The 22,315-nt window shown below is 44.0% G+C and overlaps 1 protein-coding gene across 1 annotated transcript in view; it reads left to right on the top strand.

The window, feature by feature from the left end:
- WNT3A (Wnt family member 3A) overlaps positions 1-22,315 on the top strand; it is a 90,911-nt gene that overhangs the window by 35,182 nt on the left and 33,414 nt on the right. The window contains 1 exon segment of the mRNA XM_040591937.1: positions 15,426-15,667. Coding sequence (XP_040447871.1) covers positions 15,426-15,667 — 242 coding nt within the window.

Here is a 22,315-nt window from a genome sequence, read left to right as displayed (position 1 = left end):
TTAAAGTGGATACCCAGCAGAAGCACTTCCAGGAGAGATTCAACATATTTGCTTACAAACTCATTTTGCAGCAGGAGGAATAAATGGTCTCTTGTAGGGAGTGGGTGAAGCCTCTAATTATTATTTTAAAGGAACTAAAGCAAAACCAGATTAAAAATTACAGGGGACTGGCTGTCTTCCTCTTCTTCCTTCCTATTCCAGACAGGATTCAGGTCTCATTGATTTCAGTGGAGTCCCAATTAGCACCTGGAAGGCCCACACATTCCTTTTGCACGAGTTTCTTCTCTGTGGTCCGTGATTGTCATGGCTGCTACAAGTGATGGGCTTCAGCAGGGCCAGCAGCTCTTACTAGCTAAGCTGGTTAACACGTCCTCAGGGGAACTAGTAGATTCCCCATCCCAGGACAGATATCTTTGGATATCTTTGGATTAAGACTGGGTACCTTTCTGAAAGAGGTGATTCAGCAATGGCCGGTGGTATAGAAGAGATGAGCTAATGGGTGGCCTTGCTTGGAAAGTATATACATTGATGAATCTGTAAGATTACAATGTTGTTGAAGAGCAACTAGGCAGAATTCATAGACTTTTGTCGTTGCCTTTCAGCAGTTCCCCCACCCCAGCTGAGGAAAGCTATTTCAAAAGGAGGCAAGTGAGGGGAATGGTGGTGAATCTTCAGAATTTTGTGTTCCAATGAAAGTCCCCCTGTCCTGGCTTGGGCTGCAGTGGAAATGGCTGGATTTGGGTCTTTGTCCCTGTACTTCTTACGCTTCCCATGGTGGGGGGTCCTACCCCACTGCAGCCCCCCTTCTCCTCTCAGCACGTCTCTCTGGAGCTTCTCCAGAACCTGGTCTTTGGTTGGCCAAAGGGTTTGGTACAGGTGAATACTTTTATTTACCACCTGACCGCATGATCCTGAGTTCAAGGTGGGATGCATCTCACTGAACACCTACACTGTCAGTAATTCACACCTGAGGTATAATTCTTTTATAGCCAGTGGAGTCCAGCAGATGACTTAACCTCATATTGAAGCAGACATCTAAACTAGGCCAAATTACTTGTGTCCTGATTGTGCTCTTTTCTTTCCATTGGATGCATGGGAAACATAGGACGGCTACCTCAGGTCTATGCTCCAGCCTTCTACAGGGCAGTGAGCTGAATCCCACTGATTTAAGTGGCCCAAATCAAGGCACCCATTTCTGCCATAGATTCATGGTGGCACCTAAGACACCCAAATGGGACTGGCAGCTACCACCCAGGTCCTAGAGAAGATGACCTGTGCCCTTTTGGTGTGGCAGCTGGGAGCCAGGTAGGAACCCCAAACGTAGCTGCAAGGGTGTGAGATGCCCATGTGCAGCCAACCAAACTGATCCTCCCATGTCTTGAAACACCTCTCCAGGTTTTGGAAATTTGTACCCACCTAGTTCTGAGCTTCTGATCTCCAGATATCATTAGTCAGTATTAGTAAGAAAAAAAGATGTAAGAGAGAGTTCCTTGAGGGCATTCAATGTTTCTGGTCAATGCTTGGGTGCACTAGAGCAGAGAAATTTTAAATTGTGCCTCCACAGACAAGGATGTGTCAATAGGTGTGTCTCTGCAGAAGGCAGAAAACATCTGATGGTGGCATCAAGGATAAACATTTTCTTGTGTTGGTGGTTTTGCTTCCATTGCCATTTTCAGCCTTGCAGTTAAGGAATAAATTCTTCCTTCCAAAGGAAACTTCCTCTTTGCCCTCCCAGTTGGTTGTAAGTGGGCTAATGTCCTGTAGATGAAGGGCTTAGAAACCTTTAAAACCCTGTGCTATCAAGTCTCCAGGTGTTCCTGCTTTGTGTAAAATACCTGATCCCTTCTCACTCCTGCTGAATTCTGAACCTCGATGACAATTCGTGAAACTGAGAGCCATTAATTAGTTAGTTGAGCATTGTAGTAAAAGCCAGAGTTGTGCAAAGCCTTCTAAGATAGCAGTTGTAACATCTGTATCATACTTAATATGTTGTTGCTGTAAAAATCCTTGAACACTGAACTTTCTTTTTTCCTGGCAATATGGACAGTTGGAAATTTCTTTGTTTCTTAATCAAAAAAAGTTGCCAAAATTCTGAGTGATTTGCTCAGTTAAATAATTCTGGCCAGTCAAAATATCTCCTTTAGATTTCTACTGTTCAGTATTCTAATGCATGCAGGACTATAGTAAAAAATCATAATGCTAGAGGTTGTTTCAATGTGGAAAACAAGCTACTTGTACAGCAGTAAAGCACTTCATTTTTTTAAAGTAAAAAATAAAACCTTAGTAGGTTAAACCCAACAAGGGCACAGGTTTAGTGTTCTGTATGCTACCTGTGCATCATGGAAGAAAACTTGCAAAAACGCACAAGAAGCTTTGGGGGACCTTCGGCTTTTGAGGATTTCAGCACAGTCGCATCCAGAGCTTAAGGTTTTGATTAGAAAAGAAATGCAAGGGAATATTCCCTCAGACTTTCTGTCTCTGACCCTGTTATGATAGGCACCAAGAGGTATTTAGGGTCTATAAGCATGAGAAAGCTGAAAACTAGAGAGTGAGCGTCTGGTTGATTGCTGCTGCAGCTCTTTGGTGAGACAGAGCTGCTTCTGCTGCATGGTGAGAGCAGCCTGCTGGCAAGCAGCGAGCTCCTGCTGCAGAGGGCTGTGCTGTCCCTGTGGTTACTCTTAGACCTGAGCAAAGTCCCCAGGTTCCACGTGAGATCCACAGGTTGACTTGATTTTCTCCAGCGGAGCTTCCTTCCCACAGCCTCCCATTGTCGCTGTTCAGATCTCCTGTGAAACCTAATAATTAGCATTGCATAATCCCCCAGATACATCAGTGCATTGGTGCGGCAGGTAACGAAGAGAAATCCAAGCTGGAAGGAATCCATCTGCTAAACTGAGTGACCCTGCAGCTTTATTTTTTTTATGATGATGATGATGATGATGAAGAGGAGGGCTCCTCTCTGGCTTCTAAAGTAAACACAGGAGGTATCTTAGCAGAGGAACATGCAGCAGAAAGCTGGGATTGCTTTCCCAAATTCTTGGCCGTTTCCCTTGCTGCATGTCAAAGCTGGTATCTTTGCCTAATAGTGATCACCCCTCCGCGAGCTGATCACTATCTGGCAGCCTGTCTGCATTTCCCCAGCCACTCTCAGAAAGAAATCATTAAGGTTCTGGTGCTGCGGTGAGCTCTCAGGTGCGGCTCCGGCTGCTGCCACCCTGCCGGAGTCCTTCTGCGGGAGGCTTCTTGCCCCAAGCACTCAGGGCTCATCTGCCCTCACCAACCAGGGAAAACGAGCCCCTTGCTATGGCTGTTCGCTCTTCACCCAGCATCTTAGTTCATCCTCCAAGTCAGAGATCTGTGTTAGTTTCTCCTGCTCCAAGGACAACTCTCTTCCCACTCTCTTTCCTCTAAATCCTACCCCTCCTACATGCTTCCTCTCTCACCTGAGTTTCTTCCCCGTTCATCAGCCTGACCACCGCCAGCCTTTTTCCAGCCAGGCACTGAGTCACCAGTTGCACTGAGAAGTTACTAGGCTGGAGAACAGTTATGTTTTTCTGAGAAACATCAAGGCATGGCATCTGCTGAGTCACCTGGAGAAGAAACTCTTTGAGCCACAGCTCCTGGTGTGCAAACACCAAACTCCAGCAAGATTGGAGAGAGGAGCCTGGAGAAGAAAGCTTGGTCCTTCTCTGCGTTGTCTGGTGATGTACACATGGTACAATTATTCTCCAGATGTATTCTAGGAAATCAGACCAGGCCTGTTGCATGATCATTCGAAAGACTGGAAGAGTTTTTCACCAGCATCACCTTTTTTCAACCAAGAGATCTAGAGACCCTTGCAGTGGGTGGCTTGTTACTTAGAAGCCCACAGAAGATGGCTAGGAAAAGCCAGCTGGTTGCTAATAGGTTCATATTACATATACATAGGGCTCCCTATGTCAAAAACAGATTTTAAAACCTTGACTTAGCATTAGGTCACTGCCATAGACGTAGCAAGTTGAGATGTTTTGCTTAGCAGCCCAAGAAAATGAAGCTGCCTTATGGCTGAAGCATCCCTACCTGTCCCATTCACACCAGAATAAACTCTGGGCTAAAGGAGATCCAATACATCCATCTCAGTAGACAGGAGGTATCTGCAAACAGTGGTAGAAGTCAGTGCTTAAAGCAGATTAAATGTTTCTCTTCTTTCTCTGCATCAGGTTTTATTGCTGTTGTTATTCTTTCTGTTGTGAGAGATGATCTTTGAGAGAGAATTTTTCTCTCTCTCAAAGTGTATACAAATGCCAGGACATACACTGGCATTTTTCCTGTACCTTTGAGCGACTCATCAGTCTGTACCTCCTTAATTTTACTGAGATCTAGCTGAAACATGTCAAGGAGCCATGAGGATTTTTTCCCATGCAAAGTAGTTTCTTTGCAAAAAAAAAAAAAAAAAAAATCTAGTTATTCTGTTGCAGCAGAAATTGCCATTTCATTTCAAAGAAAAGTTTTACAAGCAACAAAAAAAGTCTGAGCTTCTGTCTCATGTAGTTCTTGCAGGAGTTTAGCCCTAAATGAGGATTGATTTCCCTTTGGGTTGGGTTATTCCTTATGACCTTCCTCCATGTGGATTCTCTGTTGTCTAATAACAGGTCATCTTTTGCTGCAGCCCTTCCAAAGCAGAGGGAAGGAGAAGTTAAGGAGGTCTCTGCCCCGCTACTGCTTTCCATTTTATTAAAAAAGAAAAATATAGAGCTGAAAAGCTTCAATGTATCTTTGTTCTTCCCTGACAGACTCTCATGTTCTTTTCCCATACATGTTTGGACTAAAATCCAGATAAATATTCTCCTTAGTCCTAAGTGCATCCTGTGTACAGAAATGGTCCCCAAAGAGTGTGTAAGATGTATTTGTATCTATGTGCAACTTTGGACCAGTTGAATTGGTCCCTGAACCTTGCAGAGGGATGGAATAAGTCTTGTGATATTTCAGACCAAAGGAGAAGCAGATTCCATGATGAATGGGTGATATGAAAGGAAGCACAATCCTAATTTATTGCAAAGTACTTAAATGGTATTTTGAAGGACAGTCCAACTAGATGAAAAGTCCTTTTGGGTTTGGGATCTTTTTCTTTTATTTTTTTTTCCCTGTTCAGTAGTTCAAAATGGAAGCATCTTTTTCATGGTTGGAAAACCAAGCATTTGATTCTTTTTCTACAGAAATCACAATATTTCTGAAGTTTTGAGGTTCTGAGTATTTTAAGACAAACATGAAAGATTTTTACACGAAGTAAAATTGTATGCAAAACCACCCTCTATAAAACCGTATTTTTACAATGGTCAGAAAACTTCAACTTATTCTGAGTGCTTGGTAAATGAGGCAAATGACATAGATATGTGAAAAATACCCAGAAGATTTTGGGGGGGTGTAGTGGTATATATATGTATTTGTATGGGAAATAGACTCATGTTAAAAAACATATGTGCCAAGTCCTAACTGGCAGTTTTAGCAGAGTAGATGAACTAGTGGGGGACTTTGCTCTTCCTCAAGTGATCAGGGTTTGGACAAGCGACAGTGAGAAATGGCAAAATTCCTGATGCAACTGGAGCTGTGCTCTGGGTCTACAAAGGAAACAGTCCCTGAGATTGCTCAATCAAACCCTCTAATTTGGTATCGATAATTAAAAAAAAAAAAAAAAAAGCACACACAAGTGTGACAGAAAATTCCTTAATGCCTGTCTTGGTGCAATAAAAGTCCTTAAACACACGCTCAAGTTTAAATACGCGCTGAAGTCCCATCGATTACAGCGTTTGCTTGAAGCACAGGCTGAAGTGCTTTTCTGAATCCGGGCTTCCTGCATTTTCCCTAGCAGTGTTCTATGGCCAGAACAAAAAGTAGGATTCATTAGAGGGAGAAGGGGAAAGAAAAAAGAAAAGAAAAAAAAAAAAAAGAGAGAGAGAGAGAGTGCAAAAGGAAGGAAAAACAAAGAGGAGGAAACTTTATGGCTCCGTAAACAGCTGTAAGCAATGTCTCTGGTCGGGTCAGACCGGTCTGAGTTGACAAGGCAGTGTCTCCAATTATATAGCATGCTGTAGCCTGTAAAAATGAAATCAATTTGTTATTTTTCTGGGAGAACATTATAGCGTGAGTTCACACATTTGGTGAGCCTGATGACTCAGTGAAAGCCAAAGCAGGAACTCGCAGACGTGTGTGTGTGTGTGTGTGTGTGCATGTGTGTGCACAACGGAGTGAGGGTACATCTGTGAGCTTAGCATGACCACATGCACATTCCGAACACACTCTTGGAGGAAAAGTAACTTGCTGTATCAGAATGGTGGACGGTGAAAATCCCATTGTTCTTGTATGGTTACCTAAACACCACAGTGATGGAGCTTTCCAGCCATGGTTCTCATTTCAAAATTGGCTTCCTCGCTGAGTAGTTTCAGGATAAAATTCCCCCAAGCACTTAAGCACTTAAGCAATTTAGAAGTCCAAATCCAATCTTCACAAGGATCTGAGGTCTTTGAGCCCAGTCCTTCAAGGTATTTAGCACTGACATAGCCCCAAACAGACCTCAATTCAGGGGGACGGGCGTTAATGAGAGGTTTGAAACCACAGTATGTAACTTATATTGCTGATCATTTAAAAAAGGTTCAAGTTGGAACGCTTTGGGGCTGGGGGGAACTAGGAGGGTTAAGACTAGCCACACTCCTAATTACTATTGAAATTCATAGTACAAGTCTAAATATCTTTAAATGCTGCAGGTATTTTTTGTTGCCTAATAAGTTGCCTTCTCTCTTCCCTCCATTCTCCTAACTTAGCATACCTGACCCAAAAATTTTGTTCTATTTTCATTGGAAAGTTGATTCCAATGCCCAAGGTATATGGGCATCGTACTGGGTGGAAAGGGGCAGGCTCTCTCCCAGGCCAGCCAGCTGTTGCATTGCAAACACATACATACATACATACATACTTTCCATTTGTCATGAAACCCTGATAGGGGTTAGGCTGGGAGAAGTCAGAAGTAAGGCAGCAAAGGTGTTTACATGAAACTTTAAATTACTCTTCTTTCATTTGCAAGTAACTGTTGTTCCTCATCCCAGGTAAATTTATCCATCAGCAATATCATTAGATGAGTTCATTATAACCACGAGATTTACAGCTCTCATAAACTGCAGTGTAGGTGGCAGATTAAAATGTTAAGGCTTATACATCTCTAATACTGTGATCCTGGCAAATCTTGTAAGATAAATGAAGCTGGATGGAGGCAGATCTCAGCAGAGAGACCTCCAGGGAGAAACCCCAGATGTAGGATGTGGTATGGAAACAATATCAGGGTCACTGTGTCCTGGAGCCAGGCTTGAAAGCGTGGTTTGAGGAGCCATTATTCTGCTAGATGGGTTGTTTCTCAGATGACATGTATAACAGAGGATTTAATTGCCTAGTGTAATTAAAGAGTTCCTGAGACTTTTTGCAAGGAACCGGGTTGTTGGTACTTATATTCTCTTCTCTTCTCTGCTGTTCTGTAGATCCTAAGGGAAGACAAAGTCAAAGAAGCATCTCTTGCACTTAGAGTGGAAGTTGCCGAGTGTTGTGGTGTGCCTTAGTTCCTGTGGGAATTCACTGTCCTGGCCAAACCTCAGCTCAGATAATTACACTCTGCTTTAACATCCACTCGAAGTTGCCATTGAGCATGCTATTTTCCAAATCCAGACCCAAACTTGTATTGGGTGTTATAAATAAGCTGCCATGATCCGCACCAGAGGTGGCTGTCACATATCTCTTGGCCAAGGCTTTCCCTGGTGTCCTCTTCCCAGCCCTCCAGGCACTACCTTTTTCAGCAAAAAGGTGAGATTCCTGGTCCCTTTTAGCTTGCTAAAAACAAGGTGTCTAGTTTATGCTCATCGCTTTTCCACAGCCAGTTCCGCCTCCTAGGCATCTCCAGTGATTCAGCCCACCTATCTGAGGCACCTATCTTAGGATGGGCTGAATTGCTCTCTGGAGATGCTGATCTTGCTCCATGGACTCTAGTAGACAGCTAACTTGGCTGAGATGCCTAACTTTTAAATGGTCAAAGTCGAGTGAGATGAGTCCCACACTTAGAGATCCTCTGATGAAAGGTGCTAGAGAAATACAATACTGCATCATCATCACCATCGTTATTATTAATGCAGGGCAAGGGTGAGGGAATTATTCATGGGAGAAAAGTTACCTCCATGCCTGCGTGTTTGCAGGATCGGACCCAGCCACAAAATTATGTACATACTTTCTGGGCTAGAAGAGAAAAAGAATTTAAATATAGCTCTTGTACTCCTCTCTACGATGGAAGAGGAGATATCTAACAAGAGAGGTGGAAAGAACAGTTAATCCAGTAGGTTTCAGTCTTTTTTTTTTTTTCCAGACTGAAAGGAAAAGGAAGGATGGACACCTGCACAGTGAATTTGATCTAACAGCAGGGCTGGATTTCTTAGTTCTTTTTGTGAACCTCTTAGCAATAGTCTGCCAATAGCCAGATCCTCGGAGACCAAAAGCTGAAGGCCTCACTGCAATCAATGTTACACACTCATAATTTCTGAACTAAAATATGGCACTTTGGTAATTAGTGTTAGACTGTTCACATCGAGGTTTCATTATTAGTGGACAATACACAACAAAAAAAAACCCTCACACTGAAAAAATTCTTTTTCATTACAATCTTGATTCATGTCTTCTAATGCTAAACTTATTGCTTTGCTGATCTATGTTAAGTTGGTTTTCAAATTTTCAACTAAAAAGTTAATTAAAAATCTCATTATTGTCCACATTCTGTAATTGCCTGGGTCTGGGATAGTTTTAATGTCATAGAAGAAAATCCCTTCCACCCAGGAGGAACATTAGTTAGCAGAATTATGTCCTTCTCCATTTAAAATGATGGGGTTTGTCAAGTTCCATTTCCTTTCTTTCCATTCCAAAACTTCTCCAGGTTTTATTTTCATTTTCTTAGGAAAACAGAAAAATAAACACAACATATGCTAGAACACCATTATACAAGTGTAGACTTATTTCTTCTACCTGTCCAGCCACCTGGCCTCTAGGTTGGTGGTTCAAGTCTCTACAGAAGACTTTCATGGAGCTGGGAGCTGATGTATGCTATCAGAGTGTAAATGACACAGTAGGCTCAACTATGTCTCCTGTGTCTGGTCCCTAGCTCTGGGGTATCCTTCCCAGCTTGACAAACCCCATCATTTTAAATGGAGAAGGACATCATTCTGCTAACTAATGTTCCAGCTGTCCCTGTTAGGTGGGCACCTTAGTTCCTCCATCGTGTATGCCAGCCCTGTGTGGTGAGGGTTTGTGGGAACTGAATCAAGGCTGACTTACAGATCCTGTCCCATGAGCCTCTTGAACATCCAGGTGCCATTTACCATTCATGGCAGCCTCCACTCTTTTTGAAACTTCACAGCCCCCCAGTTGCTTATTTCTCCCCATATTTGTTTTTAGGCAGCCTCAGATACATGAAGTTCATGCTGGCCAACCTCAGCAGCCCATGGGGGATTATGGTTGGGGCACCACAGAGGGCCTAACTGGGATGCTGTGGGATGGAGCAAGGACCTTCCACTCATCACTTGCTAGCAGCTTCCCTGAGAGCCCTTCTGGTCTAGTACCAGGAAGTGTGAGACAACCCTTGATAGGTTTTCCTTGTAGCTTGACAGAACCTACGAAGACTTCTCCAGCCACCTTCTTCATTTCAGTATTGTAGTATCATAATACCAAGGGCGTGTTATTGAGTCTGCATCTTTTTAGCTCTGCACATCTTGCCCCCTCCTTCATCATGTGGCTGAGATCCATCTTCAAAGAGTTAGATGTGGCACCACAGAAAGGCAGCCAAAAGGAGCAAGAAAGGACATTAGAGTGAGATGAACCTCTGGAAATCTGAAGAGATAATGAGAAAGGACTGGGAGGAGGTGTGACATCCTGCCGTTAGGGGATCCCACGCAAAGGGAGCAGCACAGAAGAAAACCTAGGGCATCTGCTAGCAAACATAAATCTGTTGTAAGCAGGTGGACATCCTTTGATTTAACTTCTTCAGCAGGACCGTCTGCCACCTTGCTTCTGTGTAAGACAAGAGAGCTAAGGCATTGCTATTGCTCAGTTCTCAATATTCAGTGGGCACTTTGGTGCTTTCTGGGTCTTATCCTGGGTCATTAGACAAGTTACACTCTAGCTGTCCAATATTAATAAATGCAGTTATTTTACCTGTGTCGGGGACCCCAGAAGGACGTTTGCTGAGGAAGCTCTCAGCAGCACTTGGAGCCAGCAAAAGGCCTCTCCAAGATGAATAGCAAAATAGAACTCCTGCAATGTTCAAGAATAACAGAATTCAGGAAGAAGCAAGTAGATGTATGTGCTGCTATATGCTGCCACCGATGTGTCAAGGACTTTTGACAGCCACACTGAGAAGGTAGTGACCTTGAAAAGTCAGTAAGTGGTGCTGTACAGCTAGGTCATCCAGAACTGAAGCTTTCTCTTTTTCTGAAAAAGCTATGAGCATGTATTTCCTGCATATTTCTTCCTCATAAACTGGCTGTCCATTCCAAAAGGCAGAGTACATGTAATTTATTGAGAAGGTGGCCAGGTACTTATTTACAGCGGCTCTGCTGAAGGAGCAGATAGATTGAGATAAGGGAAATTAAGAGCTCTCTAGGTGTGTTGGCAAAGAAAAATGCTCACTGAAGGTTGAATTAAACACTTCAGGGCATGCAAGGCTTAAAGATAAGCCAAGAACTTTGGCTGTGGACATACAGAACAGTGTTTTCATGCCTCCTCCTGAACTAATGAGAAGAAAAGGCTAATTGGCTTGGAAAGAACAGCTCGTTGACCCTTTCCCTTGGTTCAAACTTGAGCAGTACCTGTTCTGGGGTTGTGTTTGTACACTGGAGTGCTGCATGAATTCTCCAGTGGAAAAGGAGAGGTTGGTGTCAATGCATCTGGGAAGTCTTGGTGCTTAAGAAGTTTGAAGCTGATGCCTGGTTAGGCCACAATAGGTGACACTTGGCTCATTTTTCAACATCACATTTTCAAAACCACCCACATGCAGAAGACAGTTGAGAAGCAGATCACAGGAGAGTGGAAAAATGCAAAAGACAGGTTTAATCATTGGAAACAGTGAGAAAAAAATGAATGATGGGAGCTACTAGAGAGTTGAGTAACAGCAAAATGAGATTCTGATCTTTATTGACTTTCCCAATCTTTTCTAAAGGTTTTGGTGGTTGTGGTGGTGGTGTTTTTTTGTAGGGGGAGGGGAGGGTTGGGAGGTTCATAAGGTTCATACCTCATGATCAATAAAAAGGACAGGAAACTGAAAGAATTTGGTTCTCCTAAAGATAAATTGACTTTAGATGGAGGGAGAAAGTGTTTACATCTGGAAGCTGGAAGCAAAGCAGATACCAAAAGAGGGTGCTCTGTTAGATGTTATCACACTCCAGAGTCTGCAAGCGTGCTAGGAAGGGGAGTGTGCTTAGCTACATCTAACAGCAGAGGCACTCTTCATGGAGAGATGTTTTGAGCTTCCACCCTGTATCTTCAGCTGGAAGTCAAGTGACTACACACTCCTCCATGGAGTGCCAAATTTACATTACACTGTCTCAGTGCCTGATGACACCTTGAGAACAAGACTCCTGCTGGAGATTGTCTTTTGCAGATTAAACTTTCCAGACTGTAACATAGATCAAAGCAAGGTGTGACTGTTTTCCTGCTGTATTGAGAAGGGAGCAGTGTAAAAAGCAATTAAAAGTATTTCTACATGTTTTTATTTTTTTTTATCTTAGATGATCTTCCCAGCAACGGAAACGAATAGTTGAGGGCACCAACCTATAAACTCCTCTTCCTATGACTGGTATTTTCACTCTGCCACTGTAGTAACCATCAAAAAACATAGACAGGCATGAGTTTGGCTGTTCACATAATTAAAGTTTATGAGACTGGAATCCCAAAGCTTCATCCAGGTCCTATTAAATAGCTCAAGAAAGTCCTCCTGGCTTCACAACATGATGGATGGAGCCTACAGCAGGTTGATTCTATCTCTGTGGATACTTTATCTTTGGTGGGAACTGGACAGGGTGCTTCTGAAAGCTTTAGGAGGGATGATGGTGACTCCAGCTGATGTGGGAACAAACTCCACAGATGTTTCCACTAAAGTTAACTTTAGACACTGGAAAGTGTCCACATCCTGGACTCCCTGTGTAGTCAGTGGCTGAATTGTTCTCTGAAGGATGAGTAAAAGCAACTAAGTGCTCTTCTCTAGAGGCTTTGATGAAGGCATCTCTCCCTCCCATTGTTTACAGAGACAGGACCATCTAGCTCCCAAGCCTGAAGATGGCATCTATGAATACCTCCCAACTGCCAGTCCTCAGGGGGTTGAACAGATTGAGATTTAGAGATGTGGCACCCTAAGACTCCACATTCCCAACAAGACCACAGAGGCAACACACTCAACAAGTCCTCTGAAACCCGAAAAGGTGTTTTAAAATGTGTCTTCAGTCCAGAAACTTTGATCCAGTGTTTGTATATAGCTTAACAATGAGACAAAACTGTACACAGTGCAGTCAAAGTGCAAACACCCTTTGGCTTGGCATGGGCTCCATTTCACAGGTGCTTTTCTGCCACTAGTTGTTCCCTGAATTAATCTCAAGCTCAAGAAAACCCACATCAAGCCACTTAGATAGGAAAAACAAGTTAGCTGGGTCCTTTTTCTTGGTCTTCTCCTGTGGGTTCCTGCAGGCTCCTGCAGGAGCTTGTCTCCTTCCTACAGCTGAGCTCTTTGCATGGGCTTCAACACAGCACTTAGCTTTCCTGGGTGGGACTTTTTCAAGGAACATAGCCATTCCAGTTGTTTGGTATCATGGCATGATTCATCTGGAGACTTTTACAGTGCAGACATATCCCACTCAACCAGTCACCCAGGCTGTCTTGATAGCCTAGCCAATACAGTCAATGGAGGCAAGGCCATGATTCACCTCATCCCAAAGCAGACATCTAAAATGGGCAGATGAACCATGCCCTAGAAGTGCCTGTTTCTCTCCACTGACTAATTGAAAAAGCAGGTTGGGCTGAGCAGATCAGCTGGAGATGTCCATGTTGCAGACATTAGAAAGCAGGTGACATGAACAAAGATTATGGTTAACGCGAGCTGCCTTCCTCCCTCTTTCAATGCAATGGAAAGAGAGACGTGCTTCTGGAGGACAGTTCATGCTATTTGTCTCATCTTACCTCCCTTGGGTAGGATGAATTGTCCTCTAATGTTAAGTGAGATTAATATTCTCCTAAAAGTGCAACTGAGGTGGAAAGAGGCATCTAAGTTTAGGAAATCAGCTGCAAATTCTTTGCTTTCCCAGGCACCTTCTACCTTGTCCACCTAAAGTTCATTTACTGGAGGGCACATTCTTGGCTGAGCTGGTTATCCTGGGTCTAGATTCTTACCTAGAGTCGTTTGAGCTCCAGAAGTGAATGTCCCTGTGTCTTACTTGCCTGGAAAGCACTGATTTGTAAAGGCTAGTTTATGCACAGTCAGCAAAGCTGACTACAAATAGTTGTGGTACCTCACCATCTGAATGTCCATCTCCTTTTCACTTCTGTCCCCTCTGGACCACCAGGAAGGGAGCAAACTGGCTGCAGCTGGTTTTCTTCCATAAAAAGGACAGACACTTTAAAGCATTTTTTATCCCAGCCTAGAGAAATGATAAAGTCAAGCTAATTTTCTTCCGAACTCCAGCAATGATAGAATTCTTGCACTTTTTTTTCTGTCAGAGCAATGAAGGCATGTTCCCTGACTGCCTTGTTGATAGTTCAAACACACCAGGATGTTCCCAAATGAAAACCACATCGCAAAATTGAATGTAAACAGAAATACACGCTGCCCAGGCAGGTTTCTGTTTGTCATTAATTCTGAGCAGAAAAGTCAATCAAGAGATTTAATTAGAATAAAAGGAAATTATACTCTAAAAATCCCTTCAGTTTTAGTAATCAAGGTTATTATTAGAAGCACCAGTAAAAACACTTTAAAAATCTATCTAATTAGCCACATATCTGCTGATCTCTCTGCATAGCTGACTTGTTTGTCTCTAAGGCTTTAACCAACATAATAGTTCATGGACACTCCTTTCAACAGACTGAGCACAGAATTTGCATTCAAGTTGTGTTGTTTTGTTGGGGTTTTTTGTTGTTTGTTTTTTTTTTAATTTCACTCTGTTCACTTTAACCAAGGCAATTCACAGACTGATGGCCAAAGCAGGCTCTCCATATCCTTGTGACAGTACAGCAAAGCTGGTGCTGTTTTGTGAAAATACAGCCCTATTTTTGAAAATTCCCAAACTGAAACTGTTGTGAAAGTAAGGTGAAGATACTCTAAATTAATATCCAGAAGGACACTGGCAGCCATTCTAATAATTTATTTTTAAAACACTTCAACCTGCTTAGAAAGACCCGGTATTGCTTTGCAAAGTATATGCTCGGATCAAGCAGGTGTGGAAATGCTTTGCTAAACAGTAGAAAATCTTTTCCATCCCAGTCCTTCAGGGATGTTACTGGTATCCCAGGCATGGCTCCCAACTTGCATGCCCATAATCACGAGTGTTTCTGGTAGCATCAGTACCACTGTTCACGCAGGAGAATAACATTGATATTGGACCCATACTAGAGCCCTAGGAGAGTTTTAACCCAAGTTCTTCTGTTCCAGCAGGGCTACATTTCCACTCCCTTTCCTCTATAGCACAGCAAATTTAACTGCTTATGGTAGCACATTTATGTAGCACTCCTGCAGCCTTTAGCTCAGAGTTGGCTTTTGAAAGTTCTCAGGATCCAAACTCCTTGAGTCTTTAGGGTCACCTTCAGGGCACAGAAGTTACCTGGTAAGGTTCAAATATACAGGACACACTGCTGAACTGTATGATTGTTGTCAGTTCTTGGTGATTGCTTTTGCAAGACTTGGAGCATGGTGTCTTCCACTGTTGGTATTATTATTTGGTGTAGCTCTGAAAGTACTTTTGACTGTCTAATCCCTGGGCTTCCTCAGCTGCCAAAATTTCCTGTAAAACTGACGTGCTCTTGTATAGGTTTGCTTGACTTGCAAAGAAATAAATGTGGGTTTAACCCTCCAGTTGCAAAGGAAACTAGCTTCATGAGCTGGGCATCTGTGGGAAGAAGAAGCACAATGATGGAATGAGGTTTTAAGAGAATGAAGAAAAGGGAAGGAAGATATTAAAAGTAGAGTTTCTTGCCTTGTTGGGCCTGTAGGGAACTTCAGGAGAGAGAGGATGATGTTTGGGGGGAAGCGAGAGTGGAAAGGATGTTTTCTGGAGAGGGAAATGCAGAAGAACTGAAGATGTTGGTTTTCCATCCCCATTCTTGTGAACCAAGTACAAAGGTGAAAGCCAGCCTGACACCATTTCTTTTTTCCTTGGTTTTTTTTCCAGGTCCTTGGCAATTGGTCACCAGTATTCCTCCCTGGGGACTCAGCCCATCCTCTGCGGGAGCATCCCAGGACTGGTACCCAAGCAGCTACGCTTCTGTCGGAACTATGTGGAGATCATGCCCAGCGTAGCAGAAGGGGTAAAGATTGGGATCCAGGAATGCCAACACCAATTTCGAGGGAGGAGGTGGAACTGCACGACTGTCAATGACAGCTTAGCCATCTTCGGGCCTGTGCTAGATAAAGGTGAGTGCAGCGCTACGGGTTTGGTGACAGCAACATCCATGGTGGAGTAGCAACAAAGACCTTGAGAAACCTACTGTGAGCCCATTTGCTTCTGATGAAGTGTCGTGCAAAATGGGCTGCAGGAAACAGGAATTGAGCTTGATGAAGGAGACCTGTGACACAGGCAGGGAAAATTTTGTTATCCCAGGACCCCATCCAAGCAGCTCAGACCTGACTCAGAAGGTCTTTTGTAGAGACAAGAATATAATTAAGCATTCTTAGAGGAATAGCAAGGACACGTGTGCCTCCCCAACATAAGGAGGGTGTTTACCCACCACCTCGATTATACAGACAACATCCAGTCACAGATAACCACTACTTCTACCTCAAACCTCTACTGGGATTGTGTAGGTGACCCAGAGAGCTGGGAAGAGCCCTGTTTGGCAGTGCACGGAGGGTGGGGTCATCTCTGACTCTGCTTGGAGTTGGAGGTTGGGCTACAGACCTCCCAGGGTCCCTTTCAACATGAATTATCCTATGATCCTATGCCCCTTGGAAGGAGCACAAAGGATTATTGTGTTTCCAGTGATCAAGCTGGACGTCTGGCTCCTTTTCTGACCCCATGGCATTTCATGCCACATTTTCAGTTCGATGGATGATTGCAGAGAGGAAATGATGGGCTGTTGGGGATGGTTCCAAGGGGCTGGACTGACCAGATAACATCAGTTTTGATGCCATAATGGGATATAATGAAGATCAAAGGCCTGAAGAAATCACCATCAATTAATGGTTCTGCTTTTATTGGTTATAAATGTGGCAAATTAAGACGAGGGTGGCAATTCAGGCAACTAACTCTGACACACTGATATAAATGGGAGAACTCAGAAATATTTTGCCCTGTGTTGTAGAATGCAGTGGGATTTAAGCACGTTGCTAAGTCTGAGTATCTGGTCATTTCCCTTATAAATTGGCAGGAACCTATTATAGCTTGTATTTTATCCTTCTTTGCCCTTGTAATACTGATTTTAAAGTTCAGCCTGCTCCTGCTGGTCTCAGTAAGCCTGGGTCAAGCTCTGCTTTTCCCTTTACTACAGAGGGGTTCATCCCAGATGTAGACTCATTTTGCATTTGATTTCTGCTCAGATGGTAATTCCAGGTGCCCTGTGCAGAGCCGTGCAGGAATATGGCTGCTTTCTCTTAGGAGAGCACCAGCAGAAGAGGCTTGGTAGTCCTCTTTTCTTCCTTCCTTTCTTTCTCTATTTATTTATTTATTTATTTATTTTGCAAAGAATAACAGTTACAGGTCCTGAGAATCTAAGAGTTGGAATTACTTTGTCTGGAATAGTGGAGTAGCACCGTTTGAACTCATATGAGAGAGGAGGGAGCATTTGGGATATTTTCAGGGAATCTCCTGTATTGGCATATGTAGCTGATCTACACCCATCTTGGGGCACATTCCTCCAGCATCTGGAGGTAGGGGGTTAGTTGTTTTTTTTGCTGCATTACTCGGAAGAGACTTGGACATTTCCACTTGCATTAATTTTGAAAAATAGGGCAGCCAGGAGAGAGCAAAGCCTTGGTTTGTATCATGGCAGGGCCTCCACCAGCCAGAAGAGACGTTTACCGGCACCCAGCAGGAGATGGGGTGGTTTTGGCTAGTGGGGTTACCCCATCAGAGCTGGACAGCTGAGGCACCTTGTTAATGCTGCTGTCACTATTGGGGTTTAGCGGTGAGAGATCATCCCAAAATAATCACACCTGTAAGATCTGCAGCATGGTGCACTTGAGTCCCTATGAAAGTGTCATACCGCAATGTTTTGCTTGTAATTAAAGCATGTCTTCTAGGTACATCCCTCCTGGGTGACTACAGCAGTTGGCCACAACTACCAAACTGAGTATTTTCCCCATAGACACAAGCCCAACGTGATTTGCCCAAGAGCATTCACTGGGCACAGGCAGTAAGTGAGCCAGATAACCCAATGTCTTTGCCTCGTCACAAGGCTGGATGTCCTCAAGGACACATGGAGCACATCATGCTCCCAGACGGTCTTGGATTAGATACTCCACATCTCCTGTCGCAATTACACCCTGTGCACGAGGAAAGTGACCTTCACCCCCTTGTTGATCGAAGGAATCTCGATCCCGCAAGCTTCCAAAAGCTCTTATCTCACAAGGATGTCAACATGAAGAGTCTGTCCCTCCTTGAGACTGCAGGCTTTCGGTAGCCAGGCTCAGGGAGGGAAAGAAGGCTGGGACGATTTCATAACTGAAGAATGTTGTTCCTTGAGGGAGAATCAAACCACCCTTCAGTTCTGCTTCACCTACAGCAGGAGAGGGGAGAAAAAAAAAAAAAACAAAACAGCTCAGTCGCATTCTTGTGCAGCAGATCCCCCAGGGTAGGAACATATTTGAGCTCCTACTCAGAAAGAGAGAAGGAGGAAAGGAGAGAAAGAAAGCGAGCAAGCAAAACCCTATTTTGCAGCTTGGATTTTAAGTCACCCAAGATCTAACTGCAGCTTCTTGTCTGAGTCAATAGGGACCCCATCCTCCCCCAGCACAACCCAGCCTAGTCACTAAAGCAACTCCCTTTTGCCTTGCACGACTATCTGCAATTCTTTCACTGAAAAAGGCCGATTTTAATGCCTTCAGGAAATACTTTCTAGGCCCAAATCTCACTGAGGCTGCTTCACGGCCTGCGCTGCCCTCACTGCTTTGGTATCTCATTGCTAATTCAGGGCTAGGCTTGAGCTGTGATTCAGCGATGCCAAACTGTCACCAGACTCTGGTCCTGTTAAGAGCCATATTCTGATATCTCACCTAAAACCGGACTCTTTTTTTCCCATCAGCTTGCTTATGAAAAGAAATCCCTTATGTTTTAGCTACAACTATATTAATGTATTATTATTTTTTAAATATTTCCATAGCCAGACCTAATGAATCACATATTGAACAGCAATGGTGTGTATCCATGAGTTCGGCTATAAGGGAATGGTGATGTACAGGGGATCCAGACCTGCCGCTATGTGGGAGCAATATTGACAGGCTTGGACCTATGTCACTCTAGTTCTTCATATGTCACTCAGGACATATGAAGAGCAGAATGCCTCCATTCCATCCAGTATTTGATTACTCTGTTTTGCAGGTCCTTGGTCAGGGAATGAATGTTCCCTGCTCAAAGGAAACAGAGTCACCTTCCTCGTTGTGCTCTGCTACCTGCACGGGGAATGATTCAGGCATTAGCAGAGGGTGAAATTGCTATGGGGCTGTTGGAAGAGGGGTTTTCTCCTCCTTTGTGGTCTTGGGAGTGTATGAGTAGCGGTGCAGCTCCATGGATAAATGTTCAGATAGGTGCCACTGTTGGGTCTTTCTTGCAGAGCACTAGAGGTTTGCTACACTGTAGGTGTCTGGGGTACCCTAGGCTATTGGGAATGCAAAGAACAGGATGCCTGTATGGGAAAAGAAGCGAGCCTGATCTCTTTCCCTCTGCCTAAACATACCTATCTGTTTATCAACCATCTATAAGAGGCTACGGTTCATGTAATTCCTGCTCTCACAGAAGTGCAGATCTCAACAACCGGACAGTAGAAAGAACCCCTCACTTGAGTTTTTCTAACAGAGTCATTGCTAGAGGAAAAAAATTGTCATCTGTTTCTTCACCTGTATTGCGTGAAGCAGTGGAGCCACACGACCTTAAGTGATCACCTTAGCCACAGCCCATGCCCAGCCACTTAGCTGAGAGGTTTGGCGGCTTGTCAGGCAGTTGCTGTGTCTTTCAGTTTCCTAAGGACAAGGGAAGACTTTTTGAGTTGCCTTTAAAAACATACAAGATAAAACTTTGGAGGATGTAGTAAAGGGACATGCTGTCACCAACAACAGAATGTGAACATTGCAACCTATCAGGCGTTTCCCACCCCAAACTTAAGTGCCATATGTTGGGTATAATTGTGTCTTTCACCCTGGTTTTAGGTTCTGTGGACTGAAGACACTGTCCATGTTTGGGTTGTGGTGCATTTTGTAGTCTCTCAACACCATGCCAACTCTCTATGAAACTCCTCTGGGCAGAAATATGAACCAATCTCAAGAGAAGTAATATAATAAAAGCTTATGATGGCCCTGTCTCTTTAAAGGACCTCAGCACATAATTAAGTCAAAATAAAAGTTTCCTCCCTCTCCTCCCCCCATTCAATAAAAGTAAATTACCTCAAACTATTTAAGCCCTCAGTTCGTTTAAATTTAAAAAGGGAGCCCTTGTCTATCTGTTTCTTTCACTCACTCCCACCTCCTTCTGCTAAAGACTGGCTGGGGCTTTAAACCTGCCAGCTGGACTGAGAAATGGTTAATAGTTATTGTGGAGGAGCAGCTTTTAATGAACTATTGAAGAATGATACATTGATGGAGTAATGGGAGTTTAAGTCGCTCTGTAATGAAACAGGTTCTCAGTGCGGACCCATTGTGGTGTAAATACAGCACGTTGCTCCCACTGTTTGGTCAGGACTAAATAGCAGAGGCCAGAGGGGGGTCAGCTTATGGGGTCTCCGCTTTAGTTAATCAATCTGATTGGATTAGGGTCACTGCGATCCCTAATAATGTCAAAGGTTACGCCAAACTGGATTAAATGCTTTGTTGGGGAGGGCTCAGATTCTTTCAGCTTTCGCCGACGGGGCTTGTTTATTAGAGTTTAACACTCGTGCAGCCTTGGGAAGCCACACCGTCCCTTTCTGCGCGTTGGGGTGCTTGCGGCGTGCGCGGGGCTTTGAGCGAGCCGGGGCAGGTGCGCGCGCGTCCCGTCGCTTTGTCAAGTGTCTGCGCCCGTCGGATGTGCCCTCTGAGGACATATATCAAATTCCCCGCTGGACAAATGAGAGCCTAATGGGTGATGCAGAGGCTCGGAGGCATAGATTAATTCCAGAAATAATTGTTGGCCGTCGACCCTGTTAGAAGGCGAGTGATGAGAGCCACAAGGGCGCTGTAGTGACCCACTGATCGCGCCCCCCTGGGTTAACCCTGTTCCTGTCTAGCAAAGAGGTGTCCTTTTTGATACAGCTCCTGTTTGTGCAGCTACCAGGATGAGCATGGAATGAAATATGGAGTATTCACGACCACTTGATTGCTTTCTTATGAAACTGGATAGATGTCTTGCCTTCCAGCACTTCCAAATCAAATCAAGGCAGGATGGCATGGGATGGTGTGAGACGGAGTGGTATCTCCATGTCATCTTATCCAGGGGGACCATGAAGCTTAAAGAATTACTGTTATCTGCACTCACGATGTTTCTGCAGACGATACTGTCTTATGGACATGGCAGTGTCCTTCACAAAATGATACCAAATAATCTTTCTGAAGGCCACTTGGCAATGGGAAGGAGTAGCAATAATAGCATGTTATTGGTAGAGATATGAGATCTCTGGGTCTCAAATGCCTCTTGGCTTCCCACAGTAAAGCACAAGCTGCATGTTTATGGCCTGCCAGGACTGTCAGATTATCCAAGCAGACTTCTTGCATGATGCAGACTGGAGAATTTCCCCTCAAGACTTCTGGAATGAAACCAAAATCTGAATTTTACTATGATATCTCTTCCCAAAGGACATCTTGCCTTGACATAGCACCAAGAGATAGACAACCAATCTACCTCCCCTTTTATAAGTCTCTTCATTTCTAATGCAACACTGCTCTGGTGCTGACAACCAGCCACTGTATTTTCCTTTGCTGGATGCAGAATAACTCCTCTAAAACTGAGTGTTTTCTTTGCTACTTGCACTTTATGAAAAGTTAAAACAGGCCTGCAGAAGAGCAGTGGGTCAGCAAAAGTTTGGGTGCACTATGTCAGACAGCAAGACAGGTTGAGGGAGTTCCATTTGATGCTGGGGGTCCTCTGGGGCATGATTCATCTGATGTATTCTAGACAGTTAGGATTAAATTATTCACACCCTCAAGTTTCTACATCTCTCCATCAATCACCGAGGGAATCCAGGGAGACCGGCTTTTGATGAGAAGACTCCTGCTCCCGGGGACCACATGAAGGGCAGAGCAGACATTTGTCTAGCTCATGAGAGATGTGGGATTCCAGTCACATCCAGATTCATATGGGATGTTGGGCACTGTTATCTTTTCAGCTTGTCTTATTTTGGACTAGGCTTATTTTGCAGCTAGGCTTATTTTGGACTCTAGACCTTCTGGGGGTAAGCCCCACGTCTCGTCTCTCCAGAAAGCCAAAAATTAGCTGTGTTCATGGGTTAACTCTTTTGTCCCTGTTACTACTGTGGCCAAAAAACCTCGTCTTGTGTCTCACATCATCCATGTGAGCTTTTCCCCAGGTTTAGCAAGAATGGAACAAGACTTTTAAATTCAGTTATAATGCCGCAGAGAACAAGTCTCCTCTGTATTTTTTTCTTGCTGTGTCATAACAATATCGCTCCACAGGCTCTCTGATGGGCCTGATCTCATCTACCAAAGTTAGATGTCAAAGTCTGAGCTAGTCACCCCAGGCTCCCTTTGTAGTCAGTGGAGAGCAATCGGCATCTCCGGAGAGCAATTCATCTGACCTATCTTAGACACCTATCTCAGGATAACATGAATCATACCAAGATGTTTATTTCTCTCCATTGACTATAGAGGGAGCCTAGGGCTACAGGCTCAGACTTCCATGTGTATGTCTTAGAGGCCCAGTCT

The sequence above is a fragment of the Falco naumanni genome, chromosome 4, assembly GCF_017639655.2.
Source record: "Falco naumanni isolate bFalNau1 chromosome 4, bFalNau1.pat, whole genome shotgun sequence".
Classification (NCBI taxonomy): Eukaryota; Metazoa; Chordata; class Aves; order Falconiformes; family Falconidae; genus Falco; species Falco naumanni.
This window is presented reverse-complemented; position numbering and strand designations above follow the sequence as displayed.